The sequence below is a fragment of the Heteronotia binoei genome, chromosome 4 (genome assembly GCF_032191835.1).
Source record: "Heteronotia binoei isolate CCM8104 ecotype False Entrance Well chromosome 4, APGP_CSIRO_Hbin_v1, whole genome shotgun sequence".
NCBI classification, from domain to species: Eukaryota; Metazoa; Chordata; class Lepidosauria; order Squamata; family Gekkonidae; genus Heteronotia; species Heteronotia binoei.
The window spans coordinates 148,697,672-148,724,339 of NC_083226.1; the positions used below are offsets into that span (position 1 = coordinate 148,697,672).

The 26,668-nt window shown below is 43.8% G+C and overlaps 1 protein-coding gene across 2 annotated transcripts; it reads right to left on the reverse strand.

Annotated features, from left to right (window-relative positions):
- Nucleotides 1-3,781: 3,781 nt before the first annotated feature.
- Nucleotides 3,782-24,696, reverse strand: FST (follistatin). 2 transcript variants are annotated; one of them, XM_060236004.1, is made up of 6 exons: nt 24,426-24,696; nt 22,247-22,438; nt 18,974-19,192; nt 17,068-17,292; nt 5,759-5,989; nt 3,782-5,232 (listed from the first exon to the last, which is right to left on the reverse strand). In XM_060236004.1, coding segments are annotated over exons 1-6 (951 nt in total). In that variant the 5' UTR covers nt 24,508-24,696; the 3' UTR covers nt 3,782-5,230. The 2 variants fall into 2 exon arrangements, with proteins under 2 accessions (XP_060091987.1, XP_060091986.1); XM_060236003.1 differs by having other exon boundaries at nt 3,782-4,936; nt 24,426-24,694.
- Between the last annotated feature and the right edge of the window lie 1,972 nt (nt 24,697-26,668).

A 26,668-nucleotide genomic window follows, 5' to 3' on the forward strand; every position in this document is an offset into this window, starting at 1 on the left:
ACGGCCCAGCCTCTCCAACACGCCCCCCTTGTCTGCAGACTCCACATTCCTATTCCAGCATTCATGCAGCTGCCAGGTGGAGAGTCAGCGGGCTTCAGAGTAAAGCAAATATAACCACCACCACTGTGGCAGCCACCCAGCTGGCCACATGGGGTGGAGGTGATTTTACTCTCTTTCTCCTCAACCAGTTTGGTCTCTAGCAGCCTTGTCTCTCACACTAAGGACAATGAGGGAAGTCCATTCCTTCAGATACACAAAGACTGGTCAAAATTCAACAGTAGTGTGGAGAAACAACCCTACATGCTCAGACATAAACTGGTTATTGAAAAAGGTCACAGTTACAGGATTTAATATTAATAGCTATACATAAGAACATAAGAGAAGCCATTTTGGATCAGGCCAGTGGCCCATCCAGGCCAACACTTTGTGTCACACAGTGGCCAATATATGTGTGTGTGTATATACATATACACACACATATACATACATACATATACACACACACACACATATATATACTGTGGCTAATAGCCACTGATGGACCTCTGCTCCATTTTTTAATCCAATCCCCTCTTAAAGCTGGCTATGCTTGTAGCCGCCACCCCCTCCTGTGGCAGTGAATTCCACCTGTTAATCACCCTTTGAGTGAAGAAGTACTTCCTTTTATCCGTTTTAACCTGACTGCTCAGCAATTTCACTGAATGCCCATGAGTTCTTGTACTGTGAGAAAGGGAGAAAAGTACTTATTTCTCTACTTTCTCCATCCCATGCATAATCTTGTAAACCTCTATCATGTCATCCCGCAGTCGACATTTTTCTAAGCTAAAGAGCCCCAAGCGTTTTAACCTTTCTTCATAGGGAAAGTGTTCCAAACCTTTAATCATTCTAGTTGCCCTTTTCTGCACTTTTTCCAATGCTATAATATCCTTTTTGAGGTGCAGTGACCAGAATTGCACACAGTATTCCAAATGAGACCGCACCATCAATTTATACAGGGGCATTATGATACTGGCAGCATGGCGTTGGCCTTTATTTTTGTGTGTTTATTATTGTGTGTTTGTGTTTGGTAGGGTAGTGCACGGAGAAGACAGTGGTTATCTAGCTCTTTTGGATAACGTTAATTGCAAATTTGGCTTTCTGCCGGTTGTGAATATCACTGTGGAGTGAATACCCATCCTTTGTCGGTGATCTTCATTATTCACATGAGTAGTTGAAGTTAGGGGACTCTTGGACTAAAGTTGCAGGTCTCCCCTGAATACTGGTTACCAGATCCAGGTTAGAAAACTCCTGGAGATTTGAGGGTGGAGCCTGGGGAGGAAAGGAACCTCAGTGGGGTACAATGCCATAGAATTCTCCCTCTCATGTATCAATTTTCTCCAGGGGAACTGACCTCTGTAGTCCAGAGATATGCTGTAATTCTGGGGGATCCTCAGACCCCACCTGAAGGCTGGTATTCCTATTAGCCCCAACTTGTACCATATGCAGATAAACCTGTTGAACACTTTAATGATTCCTATTTTTTGTCCCCATTATCTTATTCTGTGCTGAGCAGTCCCTTTACTTTTTCCTTTGTTTCTCAATCTGTCCCACCCTGTTCTTTAAATGTGGATAGATACATGCTGACCCAGCCTAGGGAACTGAGGGACCAACTAAAATCTTTCTTTCATCTTTGTCCGATAATGGCACAAGACAAGCTGATGGTAATTTAAAACTAAGAAACTGCTTTATTTCACTTTTGAGAGGAAATGGTCAAGTAGATATCAGGTTTAGGACTTAGAAGGTAAATAAAATACATACAGGAATGAAGTAAATTTGTATAAACAGTAGATAGTGTGTCACAAAAAAGTAGCTGTATAATTATGAAGGAAAGAAAAGGAAAGGTCCCCTGTGCAAGCACCAGTTGTTTCCAACTCTGGGGTGATGTTGCTTTCACGTTTTCATGGCAGGCTTTTTATGGGGTGGTTTGCCATTGCCTTCCCAAGTCATCTACACTTTCCCCCCAGCAAGCTGGGTACTCATTTTGCCGACCTCGGAAGGATGGAAGGCTGAGTCAGCCTCAAGCCGGCTACCTGAAAACCCAGCTTCCACCGGGGATCGAACTCAGGTTGTAAGCAGAGCTTAGGACTGAAGTACTGCAGTTTCAACACTCTGCGCCATGGGGCTCTTTCATAATTGTACAGACAGGTCTTTGAAACTGAGGAGAGAAATTTCTTGGCAGTTTCTGCTAAAATAAACAAGTGTAAGTTTCTTTGTCTCAAAGATCTTTAAGTTAGTGAAGGCAGGGACATTCACACAAATTCCAATATCCCTTCTTAACCACTTGATAGGGACCAAACATACCCCATCTTCCTTTACTAGGAGCTATTTTGGGACACTTATCCCACTTCCTTAACTCAGGATCCTTTTTGATACTCTCACTTTGTTAAAAACAAACACAACTTCATACTCAAGGTCCTTCTTAATTGCCACTTTTACTGATACTCTCAACTGTAGAATTCCATTTGAATAGCCTGTCATTCAAGGTTGTCAGCCCAGGGTAAAATATTAACCATTTACTGTTTGTCACAAGTGCCTTCACAACTGGCTGGTATCAGTTCTTCCTAGATGATTTTCCTAACTTTCCATTAAAACAAATTTGAATATATGGTATGACCACAGTGACATTGACCCCAATGGTGTTGAGACCTGTCTTACAAATAACCTTACAACAGTTACAAGTCTACACATTTTAGTTGTACTTTGGTGGCCTGCAGAAACCTCAGACACCTCGCCCCCTTCCAATTTTGCACTTTACAAAGCTTCTTTGCCCGGTTAGCTAAAAACAAGGCAAGGTCCTTGTTTCATGTAAGGTTACCAACTTGAAGGTGGGACTAGTTTTCCTTGAATTACAATGGATCTGCAGACTACAGAGATCAGGTCCCTAGAGAAAATAACTGCTTTGGAGGACAGACATTATAGTATATCATAAATTCTTGGAGAAACAGAAGTCCTAGAAGTCCTGGTGAGCTCCCTTGCATTCTTAAATCTTACCCTCCACAGATACCTCTTCAACTCTCCAAGAATGTCCCAGACTGGAGTAAACACCCCATTGGCATGCCTAGAATATATGAACTGTTTGCTGGAATGCATCCAGTGCTGGTTTTAGATGTTTTTATACCCAAGAAAAAAAGTCAAAATGATACCCTGCACAGTGTAAACTACAGTTTATATTCCTAAACCAATTCTAAAAGTCCTCAGCTTAGTGGTAGAGCACATACAGAAGTTCTCAGGTTCAGTCCCTGGTATGGTTGCCATCAAGTGGTTGAAAGCCAGCTGGAGTCTGGAAGGGCAGGGACATATTGGGGACACTGTCAGATGACTTCCAGGGAAAATGTGATTTGACATCACATCTCTCTAGTAATTTCACTGTATTGTGAAGTCATAGGGTATCTGGCAATTCTTACAGTAGACTGATGTCATTTCCAGATTCTTCCTGGAAATGAGGTCATGTTGTTGCCCAAAGGCTCCCCCCCTCATGATTTCAGCCCCTCCCACTGCAGGAGTGATGGCAGGAAATGGGTGCAGGGGGCGGGGCATCCCTCAGACCTGGCAGGAAAATGGCAAGCCTGATCTCTGACATCACATGTTAAAGGCTCTGAAGTAGTGGATCCTCTTATTTGAGACCCTGGAGAGCTGCTGCCAGTCAGAGAAGGCAATACTGGTCACACAGGTCAATGGTCTGATTCAGAACACATCATATACTCACAAAGAACCATTAAGCAGCCAATAGCTGAAGCCAATATATAGGGAAAAATCCATTTTTTTTATTTTTCACTCATAATTTATTTACAAATACACATTATAACTTTTATATACATTGCACATTTACATGGTAGAAAAGTACAAAACTATATATTTAAATGAATTTATATTTAACTCGCCATGTTTGAAAATATAAAATTGCCTCAGAAAAAAAAGTATTATGAAAAGCAAGAAACTTGAACTGATAAATTTTTTTTGATATAATATTTTGTGAACACTTTGAATGAGAAACAATAAGGAGCTTTGTTGGTTTTCTTACAAATAAAAGGAGGACTATCTGCAAGGAAACACCCAATGAACATTGATGCATGTGACAATGTATTTTTGTTAAAAAAATTATACTCTCATTACATTTAGCCACATCACTATTAACAGCCTTCATAATCCGATTTCTTTGGGTCTAGGATTCTCATAGTACAATATAAATGTCCAGTACTTTGAGATCACCACAACACATGATGTGATCACAAAAACAGCAAGCTTAAAGGGGGGCAGAGGTTTCCTTAGACTGCCTCATTGCACCCCAAATATATAGTTAAGTCAGTTTACAGCGTCTTTTGGTCAGTCAAGATTCCTTGTAAACAAATACCCGAGGGATTGTGTATGTATGTACAGAACCGGCAAGAAGGAAACTTAATAAATTAAAAAAATGGAACAGAAATGGACATGCAAAGGTTTTGTTAAAGTGGAAAAAGAGTTAACATTGGTGGAAGCAAGGAAATCAGCTTTGTGATGGGGAGGGGGGTTTGAGCTCTAAGGAATGGATTTATAGTTTACAAGAAAAAAAAGCTTTACTTTACAAGCAAGAGACCTCACAATAAATAACATTGCTCATCCCATAACGATTAAATTTCTTCCAAAAAAAAGGTGTACAGTCAACCAGACATTTTTATGTATAAATTATAAACCATGACACAGTATAAATAAATGTCTACAAGACTCAACTATATGTATACTTTTTTTCTTCCCCCAAATAAATAAGCATACACGTATGTACAGTATGGACATTTTGTATCTCTTGCCCAATGAGTGTCCCAACAGTGATGGAAGTTTTACCACTCTAGAATGGAAGATATAGGAAAGGTGTAGTCCTGGTCATCTTCATCATCCTCATCTTCTGGATCTTCATTGATGGCTAGATAGGAGAATACAGGGGAGCTGTTGTTTAAATATGGACAACAACAGCGCAGAAGAAGCTCAGTTTTTGTGGTCAAAGCCCCCTGCATAGCCATAAGAGAGTGTAGCTTTAAAAAAAAACAAAACACGTGGCTTGCGGCGCGATGCGCGTTGGCATCTGCTGTTTACACAATAAAGTTTTTTTTTGTTTTGGCGTGCATGTGTGCGCGTGCGTGTGTGTGACACATAATCTATGAAGTCATAATTGCAGCAAGTTCTGAAGACTCAATGGCTCAGCTTTTTATTGGCAGATTCCTGAAATTAGATAAAAAGTGCTCTTTGTGTTCTAGGTTTTGAACTGCTTTTTTTTTTTTTTTTTGGAGTCCTTCATTCAGAGGCAACTGCAAGGGGGATAGCAGCCCGCAGGGTTAAAGGGTTAAGCTAGTTTCAGGGGAAAGGGAAGGGAGGGTGCGATTAGGTTGTGGCAGAGGATTAATCAAGCAAACGGCAAAGCACACAGAAGCAAACAAAATTAAGGAAGGGCAGGAAATAGCTAGAAAGATGCATTTGTAGGGCCACCCTCTGATGATGATAACAAGCCCCTTCCTAACTAGAGAAAAGATTCTCCCAAAAATGTCCGCTGTTCTCAACCTGTTGCATCTTATCAAGCACCAAGAAGTCTGTATAATAGATAAATCTCTCTCTATAGGATCTCTCTTATATGCAGTTCCCTTTTATGTTTAATAAAGATGCCAGTCATCACTATTCTAAGGAGTTTCTCTCTCTCTCTCTCTCTTTTGCTTTCAAAAAAAGTTCCTGCAAGGTTAAAAATCTCACTTACAGTTGCAAGATCCTGAGTGCTTTACTTCCAAAAGCACACCCAGGGAGCAGGCTGCTTCCTTCATGGCACACTCGCTGGGATAAGTGGTGTTATCGCTGGCACAGACAGCTTCGTCTGATTTGCTTTCAGGACACAGCTCGTCGCAAAGGGCGCACCGTCCTCGGCCCACTTTAAAATCCCACAGGCATTTCTTCCCAGCGCTGCATTGGATGTCTTCACAAGATTTTGCCTCTACAAAAGATGTCCCACGAGAAAGAGGCAGAGAAAGGGAAAAATAAGTTGGTGAATCAGAAATTTCCTGTGAGGCAACAAGGGGTGGGGCAATGACAGAAGACAAGACTGGGAGCCAGTGATCACGCGGCAGGCAATCCCAGGAAGGACATGGGAGAGAGAATGTAAGAAGACCTGAGACCTGACCTAGTCTTCCTCTGTCCAAAACAAAAAGTCAGACCTGACCTATTCTTGACATCACGGTAAAGGCCAAGGCATTACAGAGGGTGGGAACATTTGTGAGGCTAGCATTTGTGAGGCACAGGGATTGGTGGCTGCAAATTATGGGTGAAAGGGAGGGACTGAGGCTATTTGCTCTGCTTGCCTTTGGGGGGGGGTGAGTGTTCCTGAGGTAGGGGGCTTGAAATCCTTGCAGTTCTAGAGACCTGGTCTTATAAAATATCTTTAGCAGCCAATGGCACAATGAGTTGCCACTATATGGCCGAGGTCCTGCCTACTTGAGGAACTGTCTTTCCCCATATGAACCCCAGAGAGCACTGAGGTCAGCTGGAAAGAACCAGCTGAATATCCCTGGGCCAAGGGAGGCCAGATTGAAGACCACCTGGGATCGGGCCTTCTCCGTTGTAGCCCCACTGCTGTGGAATCAACTCCCAGAGGAGGTACGGGCCCTGCGATGTTTAGATCAATTTCGCAGGGCCTCTAAGACCTACCTCTTCAAAATAGCCTTCACCTAATACCGAGTTAAGAAAACGTGGCTGGACATGTTTTAGCCATTGAATTTTATTAAGATCTAAGAGCACCACAATGTTAGTTTTAATACAGTTGTTAATGGTTTAATGATGATTTTATTATTATAATTGTAATTACTATGTATAGTATTATTGTATATTACATGTTGTGAGCTGCCCTGGTGGGGAGGGCAGGATATAAATAAAAATTATTATTATTATTATTATTATTATTATTATTATTATTATTATTATTATTATTATTATTATTATTATTATTATTATTATTATTATTATTATTATTATTATTCACTGAAGAGAAAACATTCCCTAAAGAATGCACAATGGGTTGGATCCAGCTAGGTTATTTCCACTAATGAAAAGGAGAAGAGAGGATGCCTTCAATCAGTCAAAACAGCTATGCCCCTGAGAATTATTTCATTTATGTATTTACTTCATTTATATCCTGCCTTTCTCTCCATTTTATCCTCACACAACCCTGTGAGGCAGCTTATTATGGGACCTGCATGGATGAAAGCATGGGTAGGGGTTAGAGTAAAGAGGAAAACAACTCAACAAAAAAGCTGGCCAATGCATACAGGACTGCAGTGAATATTCTTCTTCATCAACATTCGAAATGGCCCTCAGGATGCCATGTAAGAGGCTACTGATGACCCCTTAGTAATGTTATTTAATCCTGGCAACCCTAAGGCAGCAGGTAGTCTGATAAATAGTCTACTTATCTTATGCACAGTAATAGACTTTGTGTCGCTATAAGTGCACAGCTTTATAAATTAAAAAAGGCCCAAACACAAAAACTGAAAGAACTGTACATCCAAAGGTGAAACTGACCCTATGATATTGGGGATGCAGGAGCAGATTCCCTTGACTATAGTGAAGCTGCAAAAGACAGCCATGACAGGAGAAGTGGCAATATGGATCTAGGCCATAGCCCACAACACGATAGAAGTGGAGTGCTAAGTTGCCTGAGTGAAAATACATCCTTCCCCCCCTTGAGGGTTGTTTTTAGCCTTCGTATAGAAAAAGACGGGTACAAATGTCATCTCTCTCTTCTTTTTACCTTACTGGATTTAAAAGCAGCTTTGGAGTCTAGTGGGAGGGGTTAAGGGTAATTGTATCCTCATGTAAAAAATAAACTCTTCTATTAAACAAGCCTCCCAGGATGCATCTGTTATCTTGTCTTTTCTGCTGCAGTTGTTGAGCTGCTTCCTTTATTTTGTGCCTTTGTGTCTCACTTTCTCTCTGCTTTCCTGTCCCCTGGGCTCTGGCTTATTTCAAAGTTTTCAGCCTATCAGTCCTTGTACTGGATTCTTGTCTGAACTTCATGAAGAGTGTTCCAGTGGTCCAGGATGACTAAATTATGGATTACCCTTCTTTCCTAAGTTTAATCAAGATACTATTACATCTCTTGAGCTTTTTAGCTTTCCCACTGCTTTGAGACAGGGAGCTGAAGATGTCTGATGATCAAATTCCCACAGGGCCTCTGAATTATTCTGACAAAAGTTATAGGCTATTATCAAAGAATACAATATTAGCTATTCCATAATGGGCGAAGAGCTGCATGCCGGTTTGTGATCTGATATCTGGCAATGGATCTATCTTCCAAAAACTGGAGTCATACTCTACAGCAATGAGGTAGTCCTTCTCTTGGCCATAATTTTCCTCAGGTTTGGCTTACTACCTCATGGTGGCTTAGCAACTTACTTTTCTGTCTACCATCATACAAATCACAGATCTCAAGTTACCCCTTGTATGCTTTCAACTGGCCAACATATATATGCTCTCTGTGGTCAGCTCTCAGTTCCCAATAATATACATTACATGATGTCTAAGCACAGTTCATCAGGGATTACAGATTTGCTTCCAATAACAAGAATCTCTTCTTGTACACTCAGCTTCCCCCTCATTGAGAAAGAACATCTGGCCTCCTCAAGCAGGGAACGCCCCACGTTAGGTCAACCATCAAGGATAATGTATTTGACCCTAGTCCTGTGCTGAGACTTCCTGTATTGGCTGAAAATGGGGTCAGGCAGGGAAACATCTCTACCAATTCTAGGCCCTCCTCTCCTGAAACCTCTTTACTGCTCTAAGAGGTTACCTCTGCCCTATTTGCCAGTATATAGGGTTGCCAGGTCCAGATCAGGAAATATCTGGGGACTTTGGGGGTGCACTCAAGAGAATTTTGGGGGTGGAGGTGGGTGGAGCCAGAATCAAGGTTGTGATAAGCGTGATTGAACTCTGAAGGGAGTTCTGGCCATCACATTTACAGGACTGTGCTCCTTTTAAATGCCTTCCTTTCATTGGAAATAATGAAGGATGGGGGCACCTTCTTTTGGGGCTCAGAGAATTGGTCCCCCTGCTCCAATCATTTTTAAACTTAGGGGATATTTTGAGGAGAGGCACTAGATGATATGCAGAAAATTTTGCACCTCTACTTAAAAAAAACACACACACCAAAACCCAGAGCCCCAGATACCCATGGATCAATTCTCCATTATACCCTTTGGGACCAGTCTCCACAGGGTATAATAGAGTGTCCAGCTGACATTCAACCCCCCCTCCCACTTTCTGATAACCCTCAAGCAGAAGAAGGGCCTACAAACCAGAGAATCCCATCACCAACTGGGGACTGGCAACTCTACTATGAGATATTTGCCTAGGTAGTACTGGGTATGCCATGGTATGTCTGTATTTCATCATAATTTAAGAATCTTTTTTGGGGAGCTCAACAACAGTTTCAGCATTATGGCCTTCATTGGCTTATATTCCAATTGGTCATGTACTATTTGGGCAAAACTGAGATGAGGGAAGCATTCCATTCCAAAAAGTACAGGCAACACTTTCTTAATCTATCTATTTTTGATAGTGCTGTACTGGCTAATGCAGTTGGTTGCTGTTTCCGTTACAAAGGAACTCCTAGCCCTGTCCTGGATGCAGCATGCTGTAAATAAAATACTTTAGTTCGAATTCTTGGTTATGATGTCCTTAATGTTCTTAGATGTTTGGTGATGACTTTCTGTTGATTCCCACTTAATTGCCTTGTGGGTCAGATGTCAGAACAGCTTGCCTAAGTCCGCAATCTCTTTGCAAAACTTTGCCAAGCAAGTTTGCCATTCTTGCCAGTTTTAGGACTGTCACAATTCCAGGCTTTGGCATCTTCCAAATTGCTTCAACCTTCCAAGGGTCCACTCCCAGCCTTGTTTTAGTCTTATCTGGATTTACCTTTTGATTCCTCTCTCAGAACTGCTTCCAAAAACAAACGAAAAAAACCCCCACAACCATGAGAGAAAAGGAACAAAATAATATTTCATCTTGTTGCCTCTGTTTCCATATCTTCTTTTCCCACTGTTATGCTGGAAATATTTTCTGGCTGTTGGTCCAGCCAGAATTGGGAGGTTTCCTTCATCCAGTGTTTGGGCAAGATTAGCCTCAGCAAAATCCAAGAGTGATTCCAGTTTCAGGTCTTGATCCTCAGTTCAAATGTCCTTGCTCCTTTGTTCATTTTTGTCGCATTTCTTAAAGTGGGTTCTGCTGCAAAACTGCTGACACCATGTTGCAAGAGGCATTTCCCATTATCAAAGATCAGTCTTCACTGTAAGCTAAGCCTGCCTTGCCTCATCTGTGACTCCCTCCTGCTCTGTTTCTCTGTGCTTTTGTTTGTGAGTCACTCACTTCCTGTTTGTTGTTCCTTAATCTGTGTCTTCCTTCTGTGTCATTCAATTCCTGTCTGCTGCCATGTCTTCCCTTACTTAGTTCCACCTACGCTTGTATGGGTGGTGGTGGTGGTGGAGCACCTACACTTTTGAATCCTCTCTTTCATATCACTATGCTGCTCATTCAGATTGCTCCCAACAGCAGCTAACTTTTGGATCTAAAGAACATGTTTGTGGGATTCAGTCATGGAATTCCAGCATCATGTTTAGTTCAGCTACTGGCATTAGGCTAACTCTAACTTTGTTTGCTAACTTTTCTTTTCCGGGGTGGGCACCAGCAATGCTACTGGCACCCAGCACCAGCAGTTTTCTATTGCTTGCTTCTCCTGCTTCCAAAGCAGCAGGGCTGGCTCCGTCACTAGGCAAACTAGGCAACTGCCTAGGGCGCTGGCCTGTGTGGGGGGGTTAAAATTGATCACTTTCCATGTGATTCAGTGACATTATCAGTGCGGTGTGTGTGAAAAGTTAGCCTTGCCTACGGTGCCAGACAGTCCAGGGGCAGCCCTGCAGAGCAGACGGAAGAACAACTCTGTGCCACTAGCAGTGGGTGCTGCAGAGTTTCCTCTCCTCTAGGGTCTGAGAGGGTGAAAGTAAGGGAGTGAGTGATGGGAAGCAGCTGCCCAAGCGGGGTGCCAAGCCTGAAATCTAACTTGTGAACCAGGATGAGGTCTAATAGAAAGAAGCATAGGGTCACACATCACAAGTATTAGTTTAGCACAACAAACTTAGAAAGAAGGTGTTATCACCAGTTACTTCTACAGTTACGCTTATCTTGAACATATTTAGCTTTATATTGAGATACGTCACAAAATAATGCTTAGTCTTGCATGCTAATGAGCATCACTAACTAAGCATATCCACAAGGCTAGCAGGTTATGTGTTGGACGAAGAGGGCTTTAGCCCTACAATTGTTGCCTTAGCTCAGTAACAGTGGAGGAGCAGGCATTGGCCATGGCCAGGCTCTTAGCCACACTGGAGGGAAAAAAAGAGAATTTCCAAAACTGTATCCATTGCTCTTATACCTGTCAGTGCATTTAGTATGAAATCTGTAATTTGAAATCATTAACCACTCCCAGATCACTTATTTGGAGTAATCCTGTTTACTTCAGTGGTATTTTAGAACAGTTAAGAGTGTCAAACTACAATCAGGGATATCCAGCTTCAGATCCCCACACTGGGATAGAAACTTGCTGTGAGGCCTTCGCCGGTCGCATTCTTTCAGTCTAAACTACTTGGCAGGATGTTGCTGTGAATGTAGAATGGAGGAAGTGAATGATGTTGAAAGCCGTTTTGGATTCCCATTGGGGTAAGGCTGGCAGCCTCCGATTGCATCTGGAGATTTCTTGCTATTACGATGGATCTCCAGATGACCAAGATCAGTTCCCCTGGAGAAAAAGGCTGCTTTGGAGGGTGGCCACCATTATACCTGCCGAGATGTCTCCTTCCTGAAACCCTTCCCTCTCCAGGCTTCACCCCCAAAATCTCCAGTTATTTCCCAGCCCAGAGCCGGTAACCCTACATTGGGGAGAAAAGCCAGGTATAAATGTATAAATAAATAGTTCACGCTCTGAACAAAATGGGATGTCCTATGTTTAAATCTATCCCATTGAAACCAGTGGAAGTACTTAATTTTAATGGGATTAAAATGAGTCTCTCAAATATAATAATCCCTGATCGTGGGGATGATTTACACTGTCATTTAAGATGTCTCTCTATCTCTCTTTTAAAATGCTGGTGATTTCATATATCCAATGCTTTAAGATTCTTAAGGGAGAAAAGTTGGTTTTGACCAGCGTTAATATTAAAAGTATTTTCCCAAAACTCTCATTAGGATAATGTTTCCATCGGAATTTAGTTAAGCACTGAAGCCAGGTAGTCTGAAAATGTCTTCAAAGGCTTCAAATGTTATGTTAAATTATCATGGGTTCCAGTTGGAGCTGGGGCAAAAATTAGTAATGATGAGCTGGAATCAGTAATGATTCAGATCTGGAATCCTAAATTCCATAAATGCATTCCTATTTAGCCTTTAAATCGTTATGTAGAATTTTCTTGTGCTGTGAAGTGGTTTTGGTGTGGGAGATGGGAAATGGAATGTTTTATGCAAGTGATATGCCAATGTTATTTCATTTAATATTTTTGGGCCAAAAGTAGTGATTTTGGTAGAGTGGAAATTTCTCCTGAAAATTCACTTTTCCCTCATCCTGTTTCTTCTGGCTGAAATTTCTTTGGCTTGATTTCCCTTCTTGGCAATTTCTTCTTTCTCTTTCCTGATTTAGTTATCAAGATGATCCTACCCAATCAGAGATCATCCAGTGAACAGGATGACATCACAGGTCTATATCACCAATCAAATCTGACTGCATAATGACAATATGGAGGGTAACTGAGACCAATAATAGGTAATGTCAAACAGATATATGTGGGGTTTTTTGCAAGTACTACAAAGAACTGAGACCTTTTTTGCCAATTAAAAAATTAGAGAGGGCTATTAGAGAGGATGACTACTTTTAGCTCAAAATCTACTTTCAACTTTTCCACTATGAAATTTTAAGGGTAAATTTGCATGGTATGGGGTAGGAAGAAAGATCTTCTAGACAAGTGTCCATGGACAATATGATTCTCTTCCCATGCACTTTCTTAGTAGCTTGAGCAAAGTCTAGGGTTGCTAGGTCTGTGTTGAAAAATACCTGGAGACTTTGGGGGTGGATCCAGGAGAGGGCAGGGGTCTCAGCATGGTATAATGCTACAGAATCCACCCTTCAAAACAGCCATTTTCTCCAGGACAACTGATCTCTGCCAACTGGAGATCAGTTGTAAAAGTGGGAGATCTCCTGGCCCCATCTGGAGACTGGCAACCCTAGCAAAGTCTGTTCTGGAGGTGTGGGGTAGGCACTAGGATATTCTTCTAAAATTATCCATTTATTTAAAACTGTTTGTTACAATTTAAAAAGCTCAAACTGGCATTTTAGACATAATTCTCATAAAGACTAGGTATGGTAGTTATCTGGGCTTTGGATTGCTAATGGAAGTTCATATGATTAAATTCCCCTTTATACAATCCTCACCCTGGACTCCCTGAATATTAGAAAACTACTTAGCAGAGAGAAACATCCTAGCCTAGCCTTTCCCTCTTTAGATAATTTCTAAGAAAGGAGAATTTTATGGTATGGAAGAACATTTATCAATCCTGAACTGCAGTTTAAGGTAGTATATCCCAGATGCAAGCTCATTACCAAATATGCTATTTGTGATACCTAGCCTTAAGGAGCAATCCAAACCAGGGCTACCTAAGAGTCCCATTTTAGACAATGGAGCTTATTTCTAGGAAAGCATTTTCAAAATTGTGGGTTTACATCGCAATCCGAATCATGTTTACTCAGATATTAAGTCCCACTTTATTCAAAGGTGTTTACTTCCAATTAGGATTTCAGCCTTAATCTCAAAACGGTTCTATCATTCATGCTAGACTGAGAAGAAATGGCTGAAAACCAAGGTTTGTTGTGACAGAACAAGTCTTTGGATTTATGTCTTTAAGCCTTCATGGGAAAATATGAGATAAAAATATTTTAAATAAATACTCCATTCCTTCCTCTCCTGTGTGCTATGCTATTATTGGAACATATGCCAATTTCTAACTAGCATTACTCCACCCCAAGCTTCTGTTTTCCCTGGTGCAAATAATCGATTTCCCACCAGTTGCTTTGCAGGCACATTTTGATGTGGGGCTCCCTCCAGTTCCCCTCATGGCTTTGTGATGCTGTCTTTTAAGGATTAAGAAACCACAAGAGGAACTGGAAAGAGCTCCACATCAAAATGTGCCCGTGGAGCAACTGGTGGACAATAGATTGCTTTTGCCAGGGGAAAATAAAAGTTTATTATTATTATTATTAAAACAAGCTTGAGGATGGAACAACACTAATGAGAAATTGGTACTGGTTTAGAATGAACTGCAATTGGTAAAGAAGAATGAATAATGCTTTGGTGGCTCTTCTCTTCTCTGCTATGAACATATGAAGCTGCCTTATACTGAATCAGACGCTCGGTCCATCAAAGTCAGTATCATCTACTCAGTGGCAGTGGCTCTCCAGAGTCTCAAGCTGAGGTTTTTCATACCTATTTGCCTGGCCCCTTTTTAGTTGAAGTTGCCAAGGATTGAACCTGGGACCTTCCACTTGCCAAGCAGATGCTCTACCACTGAGCCACCGTCCCTCCCCACTACAGGTCTTTAAACCCTGGATATCCCCAGAGTTGTTGATTTGGAAAATGCCTGTGCCACTTATTCTGGTTTTGGCCTTCTGCCTAAGGATGGTAGTCAAGAGACAGGAAAAAAATGTCTGCTAGAACAGAGAGAGAGAGAGAGATGCTCTGTATTCAGATGCCTTTTCTCCCTTCTTCTGTTTGCTTCTGTTACATTTTTTGATTATTGAATTATATTTTATATTGTAAAACATTTTGGGTCTCCAGTGGAAAGAAAAATTGGATATAAGTAAACAAGCAAGCAAGCAAGTTAGTGTAGCAGGGACTTGAATCTAGATTTCCTGCATCAAAATCCATTGTTCTGGATACTCTTTCATCCCCCCCCCCCCAAATAATGCACTTTCTGTCTACTTTCAATGCGCTTTGCAACTGGATTTTACTGTGTTAAATGGCAAAATCCACTTGTAGACTGTCACTGAAGTGGATAGAAACTGTATTATTTAACATGTGTGAAAGTGCCATTGGTCTTATAGGCTCACTTGTACTTTAATGTTTTACATTAGAGTCCTCTACCCTAGTGCACCAACATTTTTACAAGTGCTACAACACCACTTGTTAGCCTTAAATGTATCACATATGTAACATGATGAACAGCAAATAGAAAAGTTGAGAGGTTCACATTTTATTTAAAGGTAACCACCATATGAGAAATGCAAAAATTGGCTTGAGCAGTACTAGTGGAAATGGCCTATGTGTGACTGCCTGCCAGTATCCATATTATATGTCTAATTCCTGCACCTTGCTTTGCTGACGCTTTCACCATCCCTTGTCTTTCTTCCATTGCAATGTCACATTGTTGTTCTCGTATATAAAGAGCTGGATTTAGAGCCACAGATGGTTTGTAGTCAGACATCTGACATGGATTTATCAAGTAGATCTGAGGAATCCTTCTCTCAGCCTATTTCCTCATATTTAAAACTATAAAATTATGGCAATCCTTGTGAGGTAAAGATGGCAAAGCATTCTGCAAATCAAAATAGCTATACATATGATGAACCAACACCAAGGATGTCATTACTTCCTTTTTTTATACAGCATCAAACAACGCATCAAGCCACCCTCCCCCCAGGAATTTCAGCAGTTACTTTAATCTGCCTTCTCTGATCTGCTGCCAGGGAAAATTCCTGGTGGGATACTACCCTGGAAGGCTACTGGCAGTCAGAAACAAACAGTGCTAAGACTCAGCAACTCTGCCACTGTTTCAGAGTCTCAGACCAGTTGCCACCAGTTTATGGGAGGATGGATGTCCATTGAGGGTCCTTCAAGAGCTGATCAGCTTGGCTTGTTCTAGGGTAATTTTTAACTTGCTAGTCTGCTCCTGATACCACACAGAGCTTAGACAGTCTTCAGCCAAACCCTTCCACTTCCTGAGAATGCTCTCTTGTAAGCCGTGCAACTGGTCTTAAGCTCACTCTTGCACCATAAAGCCAGGCAGTGGTTCATCAGAACCCTTAAGGCCCTAGCTCATCTGCAGTCTTCCTGGAATACATGACCTATTTCCTGTACAGCCAGAAATAGCAGCTGTCCACTTTGGAAGCTCCACTGGGCTTCAGAGAGCCCGCTTCTGAGTGTCCCATGCAACTAGCATTGAGCCTTTCTGCAAGGGTCTGTTAATTCTCTTGTTCAGATAAAAAATAGCTCCTGTAGGTTTCCACTAGATGTGGGAAATCAGTTGTTCACTACCCTACACATTGGTAAATTTTCTTATGAGAAAAGATTGTTACTACTACTACTAACAGTATTATTAATAATAGTATTATTATTAGTAATATTATAAACAGCAACTACTACTTTTCCAGTGTTTAAAGAGTTTGGGATATATTATCTGGGATTTTCTACACCAAAATTAGTCTTTCCTTTAGTTTCCCTTAGAACCTAGTTTTCTGGGTGTTCCAAAACTGCCAACTGAAGTAATAATGGGAATGTGGGGCTGGGAAAACTAACAGAGTAAATCTGGTGAGCATAAAAGAAGGTGCTTAGTCCTTCATGCCAACTGATTTTCCTTTACAAATGCCCTTTCTAGGCCATTTCCCCCTCACCTGGGCTTCTTTCCAGTTTATAACAGTGGGTTTTTAAAAAAGAAAACTTAAAACAGCCTGGACTGGAAGGCATTTATAGAAGACCACCAGTAGTTTGGGGAACAGTTTAGTACCTGCTCTGTGGGCAGAGGATTAACCACATCCCTGAGAAATGCCCCTTTCCATTATGAGGGAAACATGATAGGGAATCCCATCGACTGAGGCAGGGATTCCAGGTCAGACAGCCTACTTTCCGTTCTGTTGATTCTGTTTCCCTTGTTTTAGAAACAGAGCTTTCTTCACACAACCTCTCAGACTCCTTTCCCCCAAACCATACTTACTGATACATTTTCCTTCGTAGGCTAGTCCGATGGATCTTCCGAGCAGACAGGTAGCTTTCCTCAGATGACAGGCACTAGCGTACGTTATCCCATCGTTTCCACAGAGATACTGTTCAGGGGATGTAGGCTCTGGGCAAATCCGATTACAGGTAACACAGTTGGCATTATTGTTTTGATCAACCACACATGTGGAGCTGCCTGGACATAAGACATCCCTACAAGTCTCTGAAACAAAAGAGAGGGGATCCGTTTCCACCATCAGTATGAAGGATAACATGCCGTACCAGTTTAAAAGCTTTCAGTGTCTTTCTTTGTCACAAGGAAGTTACAAGGTGATCTTGTACTTTATCTACAACTGTAGCACAGATGGCACAATAATTGCCAAGACTAGCTATGATTTTGGCCAGGAACAGTCTGGTCAGTATCCAGTTGCCCTTTGTGGTGAAGAGTACAAGAAGGCCTTATCTCAGTAGTGAAAGGCACAGTTTTCATGCAGAAGTTCACAGAGTTGCAGTTGCATCCCAATGTTAAGAGGGAAAATTGGCCCCTTTGCTTTCTGAGTACAGGTGGAAGAAGAATGGAAAATCTGGAGATTATGAATAATTTTTGATCTTCGCTGCTATCCTAAACACACTTCTGTAGGAGTAAATTCATCAATATCTAGAGGGGTGACTTTTCATGTTGGATTTTCTGCTGATGGAAAAAGGGATGGGAGGCAGGACTATGCTGGGATTAATGGGACTTGCATGCACAAAAGCCACATGGGATGGGGGTAGTAGTGTACAGGGAACTGAGTGAGACCAAGTGGCAAAGCTAGCTGCATTTGTCCCAATGTTAGTTTTCTTGTCTGTTTACTGTTAGTAAACAGACTGTTAGTTTTAACTGTTAGTTTTCTTGTCTTTGGAATGTAATCTTATTATTTGGGAAATTGAAATTTTGCATTAATGTCAAGAAGACACTGTGATACTGTTCCAGTTTGGTGTAGTGGTTAAGTACGCGGAATCTCTGGGAGAACCAGGTTTACATAAGAACATAAGAGAAGCCATGTTGGATCAGGCCAACGGCCCATCAAGTCCAACACTCTGTGTCACACAGTGGCAAAAAATGTTATATACACACATACACTGTGGCTAATAGCCACTGATGGACCTGTGCTCCATATTTTTATCTAAACCCCTCTTGAAGGTGGCTATACTTGTGGCCGCCACCACCTCCTGTGGCAGTGAATTCCACATGTTAATCACCCTTTGGGTGAAGAAGTACTTCCTTTTATCCGTCTTAACCTGTCTGCTCAGCAATTTCATCGAATGCCCACGAGGTTTGATTCCCCACTCTTCCACTTGCACCTGCTGGAATGGCCTTGGGTCAGCCATAGCTTTCACAAGAGTTGTTCTTGAAAGGGCAGTTGCTGTAAAAAGCTCTCTCAGCCCCACCTACCTCACAGGGTGTCTGTTGTGGGGTGGGGGGAAGGTAGAGGAGATTGTGACTGCTCTGAGACTCTGAAATTCAGAGTATAGGGCAAGATATAAATCCGGTATCTTCATCTTCTTCCAGCCTAAACATTTATCTGTGCAGCCTCAATTCAGCCTAGGGTTGCCAATCACCAGGTAGTGGCTGGAGATTTCTTGCTATTGCAACTCTTCTCCAAGCAACAGAGACCAGTCTACCTGGAGAAAATGGCCACTTTGGAAGGTGTATTCTATGGCATGATACCCAATTAAAGCCCCTCCCCAAACCCCACCCTCCTCAAGCTCCACTCCCCAAATTCAGCTATATCCCAACCTGGAGGTGACAGCTCTAATTCAACCCCATTAACTTCAGTGAACTTGCTCCATCTTCCTCCTTTTTCATGTCTACTTTCCCTCTCCCCAAAATTATCCAAAGAACAGCTTTATTAGAAACTTACTTCTGCATTTGCCCTGATATTGGACTTCAAGTTCTGGCTGTTCTTTACATCTGGCCTTCAAGAGGGCACACTCATTCCTGTAGGTTTTCCCATCCAAGCCACACACTGGCCCCTTCCATGTGATATTAGAGCAATCCGGAGCACAGACACACCGCGGTTTGTTCTTCTTGTTCATTTTACATTTCTTCCCAGGCCCGCAGTCCACATTCTCACAGGTTTCTAAAGAGGAAAGGGGGAGGAATGGAGCAGGGTGGAGACAACAAAGGCCAGAAACATTGCTTTAATAACATCCAGAGTCCCCACTTCGAGAATGCTCACCACAACATTATAAACCACAGGCAGCTCATGACAGGATATTATTTTCTTGTTGACCCAGAAAACACAATCCTCTCCCCCATCAAAAGACTATAATGTTAAAAAAGTAGTCTCCCACTTACTTAAAGTGGTTGATGTAATGCTTAGATGTGACTTAAAATAGTATAAACACCACTGTTTCCCAAATGTTTCTTATGCTGGTGTCTCTCACACAATATCATATTCTTGTATTCCTCAGGAATTGTTACAGCTAGTACAGGGTGGTTTACAGCACAATCCTAAGCATACTTACACTATTCTAAAGTCACTGGATTTGATTGACTTAAAAGGGTGTAACCCTGTTTGGGATTGTGCTGTTATTCACACAAATACTAAAGTGCATTCAAAGAAATTCTCCTCATAACAGGGATGGAATTCAGGGCAGGCCAAGTTTAACCAGTTATTGTTACCCTGGGGTCTTGTTTAACCTCTTGGCTGTGTTATATCCCCTTTTACTTGTGTATAGGTAGCAGAAAACAGTAAGCTGTTTATTCTTTAACTTTATTTTAATCAAAATAGTACACACACACACACCATTAAATGGATTACAGAGTTACTGGCCTTGCACATTTTCCTGTTTGTGGCACATTATATTACTTTTTCTGTTTTAAAAATTTGTATGCTACCTTTCAGCCCCCATCAGGGTCACCAAACCTGCTAACAGAATTTTTTTTTTTTTTTAAAAAGAAACTTCGCCATCGAGTCACAAATGACTCATGGTGACCCCAAGAAGTTGCACTTTATGGAGGTTTCAAGGTATGAGATGAACAGAAGTGGTTTGCCCTTGCCTTCCTCTGTATTGTGGACAGCCCTAGCCTTCCTTGGTGGTCTCCCATGCAAGTACCAACTCTGCTTAGCTTCCAAGCTCTGACAACCTCAGGCTAGTCTGTGCTATCAGGACTGCTACAACAGATTAAAAACATACATAATACAAACAAGTCTTATAAACCATTAAGGCGGAACAAATATTCACCTGGACCATGGCAGACTAATACTATTGGTCTCTGCCATTTGTGAGGAGGTAGAAGGTCCCTCCTGGATATATAGGGTAGGAAATATCACCTGTTTTACCACACTGACTGGAGGCCAAGGTGTCTAATCTCTCTTAAAGAAAACTTAGCACATGTAAGTCCTGTGTTTCAACCCTTCCTCCTTAGACTTGCTGCATCCTTCCTGTTCATCCAGTGCGTTTACTAGTGTCCCTAGCTTTACACCACAATAATTCCAAGGCTGTTTGTATCATGTGGATATGGAAGCCTTGGCTCCAGTCCATTGCTTGGGATTCCAGACTCAATAGGGTGAGCTGGAGATTGTTTGTAATAGTGACAGTTCACAGTTCTGTATAGTGTTTTTAAAAATATATCTCTTTTCTCTCCAGCTGGGCCTTGAGGTGGCTTACAGTATCATGGTCTCCTCTTCCACTATCCTCACCATTCCCTTTTACTCCTGTGAGGGATGTTAGGTTGAGGAGGCCCAAAGTCACTCAGTGAGTTTCCCTAGCAAAGTGGGGATTCAAAACTGCTTCCATCAGATCCTAGTTCAACAGACCAAGTGATCCCCCAGTGTGGTGCTCCTGTATCCCATGCAACAGGTGTCCTAGTGCTCATTTGCTTCTTCCCCCAAAGTATCTCTTCCTGAAAGAAAATACACAGTCCTAATTTTCCTTCTCATTGGAGCAGGAAGTTCAGAAGAACCCAGAATGGATGTATCATCATTTTGCCTGCCAGGAACACCCATTCAGAAACACTAGTTTGGCTGGCAACTTCCCAGCAATTTGTGATTAGCCCCAGTACACCACGGCAGCCATTTTGTGGTGAGTGCCTAATCCCTGTTCTCAATATTCTAGAAGAGTACAGAGGCTCACAAGATTGGGAGCCCCTGCCTGCTTTAACTGTGACATCACTCTGGCTTTGTACACTGTTGGCACTGTAATGATAAAACATCACACCCATTTCCTTCCTTTTAATGAGGCTTGATTTGATCCAGAGTTCAGGACTAGAACCTGCTTTTGATACCAATAGCAGGAGTACAGTTCTTCCCCATAAGGTGCCCTATTCACCTGTGCACAGAATAACTATGTGGCAAGCAGAAATTTAGCAGGTGGAACTACAACAGTATTAGGCAGCTGGTGAGGGCTCAGGGGCTATGTAACTAACAACCACCACAGACCTCTAGACAAGGATTATTCTTTCCTCCCACACCACATGGAACCTAAACCCCAACCAAACATCATATGAAACTAAATCACATGACCAGTCTAGCTCCAGAGACCTCCAAGGTGAACCTGTTCCTCAGAATACTGTCCCCCTCTTATCACTCTCTTGGCAGTCCAGGTCATAGAGGAAATTTTGGTAATCTTACTTAGAAAAATGCTACTAGGTGGGATGTTTCCTGTCCTCATCTGAGCAAAGTTTGGAGACTTTTTTCCTCTGAAGCGGCTCTTCCTCTGGAAGAGGTTCTGAAGAAAGCTCCTTGGAGAATGTTCTTACAGAGACCCTCTGATTATGCACCAAGTGTCTCCCCCTCCCCTGTGCATAGCCTGAGTGCCTTTCAGTTGGTTATAAACATGTCTATAAGAAGAAGGAGCCTTCGGATAAAGGTAGCTCTTAGTTCCTGGAAAAATGGATGATAAACTCAGTTGAGCCAAGATACTACAGCTGTTTGTTTGTTTTTTAAGCTGGAAGCTCTTCTCCTCACTTCCCAGGTATTGGAGACTCAGTGGAAGTCACTCACTGCAAATTACTCAGTGGAAAGGGAAATACACTCTGCACTTGCTCAGAGGCACCTGCCTCAATTCTGTCTCACTTCTCACACCTTTCAGGACAGATGCCAGGAAGAAACTGCCCGGAGGGAAAAAGAGCGCCCCCCTCCCCAAGGCAACATCATTTCCTTCCTTCCTTCCTTCCTTGGAGAACCCACCTTTGCACGGGATGCAGTTGGGGGCACCGCCACTGAAAATCATCCACTTGAAAAGCACGTGATCGCTGACGTCTTCCTCAGTCCACGAAGTGGTCAGCCTGCCCGTTTTACAGCACTCCTCCTTGCTCAAGCCGTTCTTGTAGAGGACCTGGCAGCGGCCGTTTCTGGCTTGCCGGAGCCAGCAATTCCCAGCTGCGCTTGGAAAAGAGAGAGAGAGAGAGAGAGAGGAAGAGAGAGAGAGAGAGAGACCCAGCCATATCAATGTCAGTTGCAAGTGACCCAGACACAACACGTGCGGCTTTCATTGACTTTTACTAGACTGTTTACTTTTTTTTTTTTAATTTGTCCCGTTTCATAACCTGAATCTGCTCCGTTGGAACAAATGGCAAGAGCCGTTCAAACAACCTGATCAAACCAGTAGGACGCCTCGTTATTCAGTGGGGTGAAGGTACAGACGCGGTGGGGCTGGGGGCTGCGGACGGAGGGAGGGGGGGGGGGGCGGCTTAGCTGCACGTGACAGGGTTTGGAAATAGATCTGGCGCATTTTTAAGAGAAGCGGGGAGGGACCCGAACGGGTGGGGAGAGAAACTGGCCATCTCTCGCTCGCTCTCCTCCCGATCTAACCCTCCTTTTAAAAAAATAATAATCTGTGCAACCAACTCGTGGGATGATTTCCTGCAGTGCCTGCCTGCTAGTCACCGTGGTCTTTCGACATCTCCAAATTTCACCCCAGTGAAGGCGCGACTTGCAGGAGCGAGTAGGGATGATGAGCAAAACCCAACCCAGCTCAGTGCAATGGGCTGAAGACCCGGGGGAGAGAAGGACGGAGACGAGAGAGAGTCTGCGTGCGAACAAGTTCCCCGGCTAGACAAGTTTACGCGGCTCCGGAGGGAAACGCGCAGCCTTTCAAAGTCGCGCGGGTGACAGACAACGCACAGACACACCGCCCGACAAGCAGCCTTGAAATCTGTCTGCTCGGGATGGATCGGAGCCAAGAAAATTGATCTGAGCAGAGCCCCCCCCCCCCGCAAGATACACACTCCCTTCTTTGAGAATTCTGGCCAACGACCAGTGTGACTTTGCATATCGCTCCATGCCCAGAGTGTTTTGCCACCGGTGAGCACAGAAGGAGGAGGTTGTGAAGTCCACTGCTCCCACTGAGCAGGCTAATATTGCCCCCAAATCCAACCATCCCAACCCAAGAATAATCCTAATGGTTTTTGCTGACGGGGGTGGGGGAAAGAACTTTTCAATCGGCCAGAAGCCTCTTTTAGCCCATCCTAGGGAGAGCGGCAAAGGAGACAGAATCGTGCGTAAAACAAACAGCACTAACCCCCCGCGTCTGAACTACAGAAGTATCCAAACACCATTTCCCCAATATTGGGGCGGCAGGAGGTGGGCGGGGAGGGCGCTTTGATCTGTAATTATAGAGGTCCGGGTGGGTTTTCCACATCACTTAAAAAAAAAACCCCACCCCTGAATTGTAACGCAAAACGTCCTTTTCCCCGTCGTGAAATAATGGAGTACCCAGTAAAGTTCATTCACAGAATGAAATAAAATTGAAAGGAGGGGAGGGCGCGAAGAGGATTCTTCAAACTTCACAAAAACTCCAGAAAGAGAGAGACACTCGATCCTTTCCTCCTCCAACCGTTACGTTAGGTTCCTTCGCTACCCTTCCCTCTCCTCGGAGATTTGAGCGATTTAAACTTTCAATTAAAAAAAAAAACAACCACAACAACCCACACTTCCAAAACACCCAGACCCATACACATTTCCAGAACCCGCCCGACTCAGAAAAGTTCTGAGCTGCTGCTGTGCCCCATGCAGGCAACGGCGTGGAAGCGGCGCGTGCTTAAAAGCCATCGAGAATGCCTTTGGCGATGCTAAGGCTGGTGGAAACCGAGCCCCGCGTCCAGCGCGTTCCTAACGCGGACCGCCCTGTCACCTCCGCGCCAATCAGCCGTCCCCCGCGACCCTAAAGCAAGTTTACTCCAAAGTAAGTCCTCCTGAGTTCGGCGGGAGTGACTGGCGTGTTTAGAACCGCAGCCTTAGTTTTCACAACTCAGCGGGGAGACTTTCTGGAGATGAATAAGAACAGGGCAGAGAAGCAGAGAGAGAGAGAGAGAGAGAGAGAGAGATGAATGATCAAAGATACATCTGCGCGTAAATGGCATCTTACCCTGTGCTGTTTGATCTTCCAAGAAGAGACAGAAAAACACCAGGAATAAAACCATGCCCGGGACGATTCTCTGATTTAACATCCTTAGTTTATTTTTCCCCAGTGAAAGCGAAGACACGCAACCTCTAGTGGTGGAAGTAAGGCGAAGGGGAACGCCAGAGCAACACCAGTCAGCCCGCCTGCTTATGATCGCTCTATTGAATGAACGTCAGCCTCTGAATGCTGTCTCTCTTTAAATCTATGGGGGTCTGCGGTGGGCGGTCTCCTAATGTGTGTGCATGTGTGTGCATGTGTGTGTGTGTTGGGGTGGGGGGTGGGGACATTTACAAAGTTCAGTGTGAATCAGGTGACATTTTCCACCTTCTGAAAACCTTTCCCATTATTTGATTTTTTTTCTAAGGTGCGCGCGCACGCACGCACGGACAGAAATCTACAAAAGAGGGATTGCCTGAGCTCTTGCCTTCCTAGTAGTAGGAAGGTGCGTGCGTGCGTTTAAAACTCATAGCTTAAAGAAAGGCGGACAGGAACGAACCGCTCGTCGACTCCCTAAAAGCCAGGCGCAGGAAAACCAAGGATGGGACCGGGATACCAAACGCTGCCTGCCCTGCAAGGTTTTCCTGGAGGCAATTGAGAAATGCTTACCGACCTCCTTGCCTGCCTAGAAAGGCACGAGCCTGTCTTTTTCTCGCTCCCTCCCCCAGGGATCCAAAAAAGGGGGATTTGCAAACCACCCCGTTGCTGGCAACGGGTTTCTTTTTTTGCGTTTGGGAAAAGGTCGCCTTTAGGTAGGTGCTGGGTCACTGAAGACGTCTCCTGGGGGTCGCCCGTCCCTGTCTCCCTCCCAGCGCGGGGGACGGCTCTCTCCCCCCTGCGAGCAGGCTCCCCGCCGCCGCCGCCGCCGCTCCCCGCCCCAAATGTTGTGGCTGCTAATAAACGGCTAACCCTCCACACCTCCGCACAGTAGTGGCGTGTCTGGCGCGCACATATCTCCATTCCCTGGGACTCGTCAAAAACAAATCAAAGTTTAATGCCCGCTTTAATTCCCCAAGTGTGAGTCTTTTCACTTGGGGGCGTCTGGAGCATGCGAGTGGCATGGACGGGGGGGGGGGGGGGGAGGAGGGAGGGGCTGGGCAGCGGCGGCGGGGCGGGGGGGGGGAGAAGAAGAGGAGGCGACGTAGGCGGTCCCTCTTCCCGCAGAATCAAAGAATAAGCATCCCGGGCGCTGGAGAGGGGAGCGCGGCCGCGATTGCAACAAGCCTAATGAAGTTCCGCCGCGTTAGTTTATTAAGCCCCAGTCTGGCAGGCAAGCCTCCTCTTCCTTATTCCCAGCGAGTTGGCGGCCTCATTTATAACATTTTTTGGCACCGCTGAATGAAAGCGAGTAGGCGATATTTCCTCTTATACAAAACGATTACTTAACGGAAAAGAGGGGAGGAGGGGGGGGGGAATTGGGGAGGGCGGCGGATTCCAAAAGCGGCCTCTTGAACCTCAACAACAACACCGACCGCGCACAAGAATCGAGACTCCCCCCCCCCCGCCGTTAGCAGAGGGTAACAGACAGCGAACTATGCAGATTAAAAACAAATAAAATAAATTCTCGTCTATTGCCAGGTCGCTGAGATTTCGACTGAAGTCCAACCGGTTCGCCCACCCTTCCTTTATCCCCCCTCCCCATTTCAGCCCCGTCTGCCCCCCCCTCCCCACAGTCTTCTCCCTGCGAGTCCCCTCCCCACAACTGCAAATAACTCAGCGATAAGAGATTTTTTTCCACCAACTGCAGGAGATAGTGCTAATCTTTTAATAAAAGATCCCATTACAATGGGATCTGTCTGGACAGACTATAATAGATCCAGAAATACAGCCGTGCTAATATTAGAAGACAGTTGTTTGGGTGCCTCAGACTGGGCCGTGGTCCCGGCTTTGAAAATGGGCATGAATCACAATACCACGCCGCACCACCCTCCGGTCACACCCATTCAGCACCAGACTGGTACATGACTGAGCTCCTCCTTCGAGATATATTTATATATATATTTATGGCGGCGGTGCGGGGGTGGGGGAGGTACACATTCTGATCTCTGCTCTCCAGCTCCCTCAGGGCCTATTGATGACTTCGGAAGCTCCTTGAGACTTTGCATCCTTTTTCACCCCTCCGCCCCCCCCCCCCCCCAATCAGTACCACTCCATAGCTTTTATGACTCCTTGCAAATCAGCTTGGACGCGGGGTTGACGAGCGCCCTCTA

Excerpts from the sequence above, each read along its gene's own strand:
- FST (XM_060236003.1), bottom strand. The coding sequence starts at position 24,507 with ATGTTAAATCAGAGAATCGTCCCGGGCATGGTTTTATTCCTGGTGTTT. Across the intron at positions 17,293-18,973 it reads ATATCAGGGCAAATGCAGAA|AGACTTGTAGGGATGTCTTA; the intron begins GTAAGTTTCTAA and ends CTTTTGTTTCAG. Across the intron at positions 4,937-5,758 it reads GCACTCAGGATCTTGCAACT|CCATCAATGAAGATCCAGAA; the intron begins GTAAGTGAGATT and ends TCTCCTATCTAG.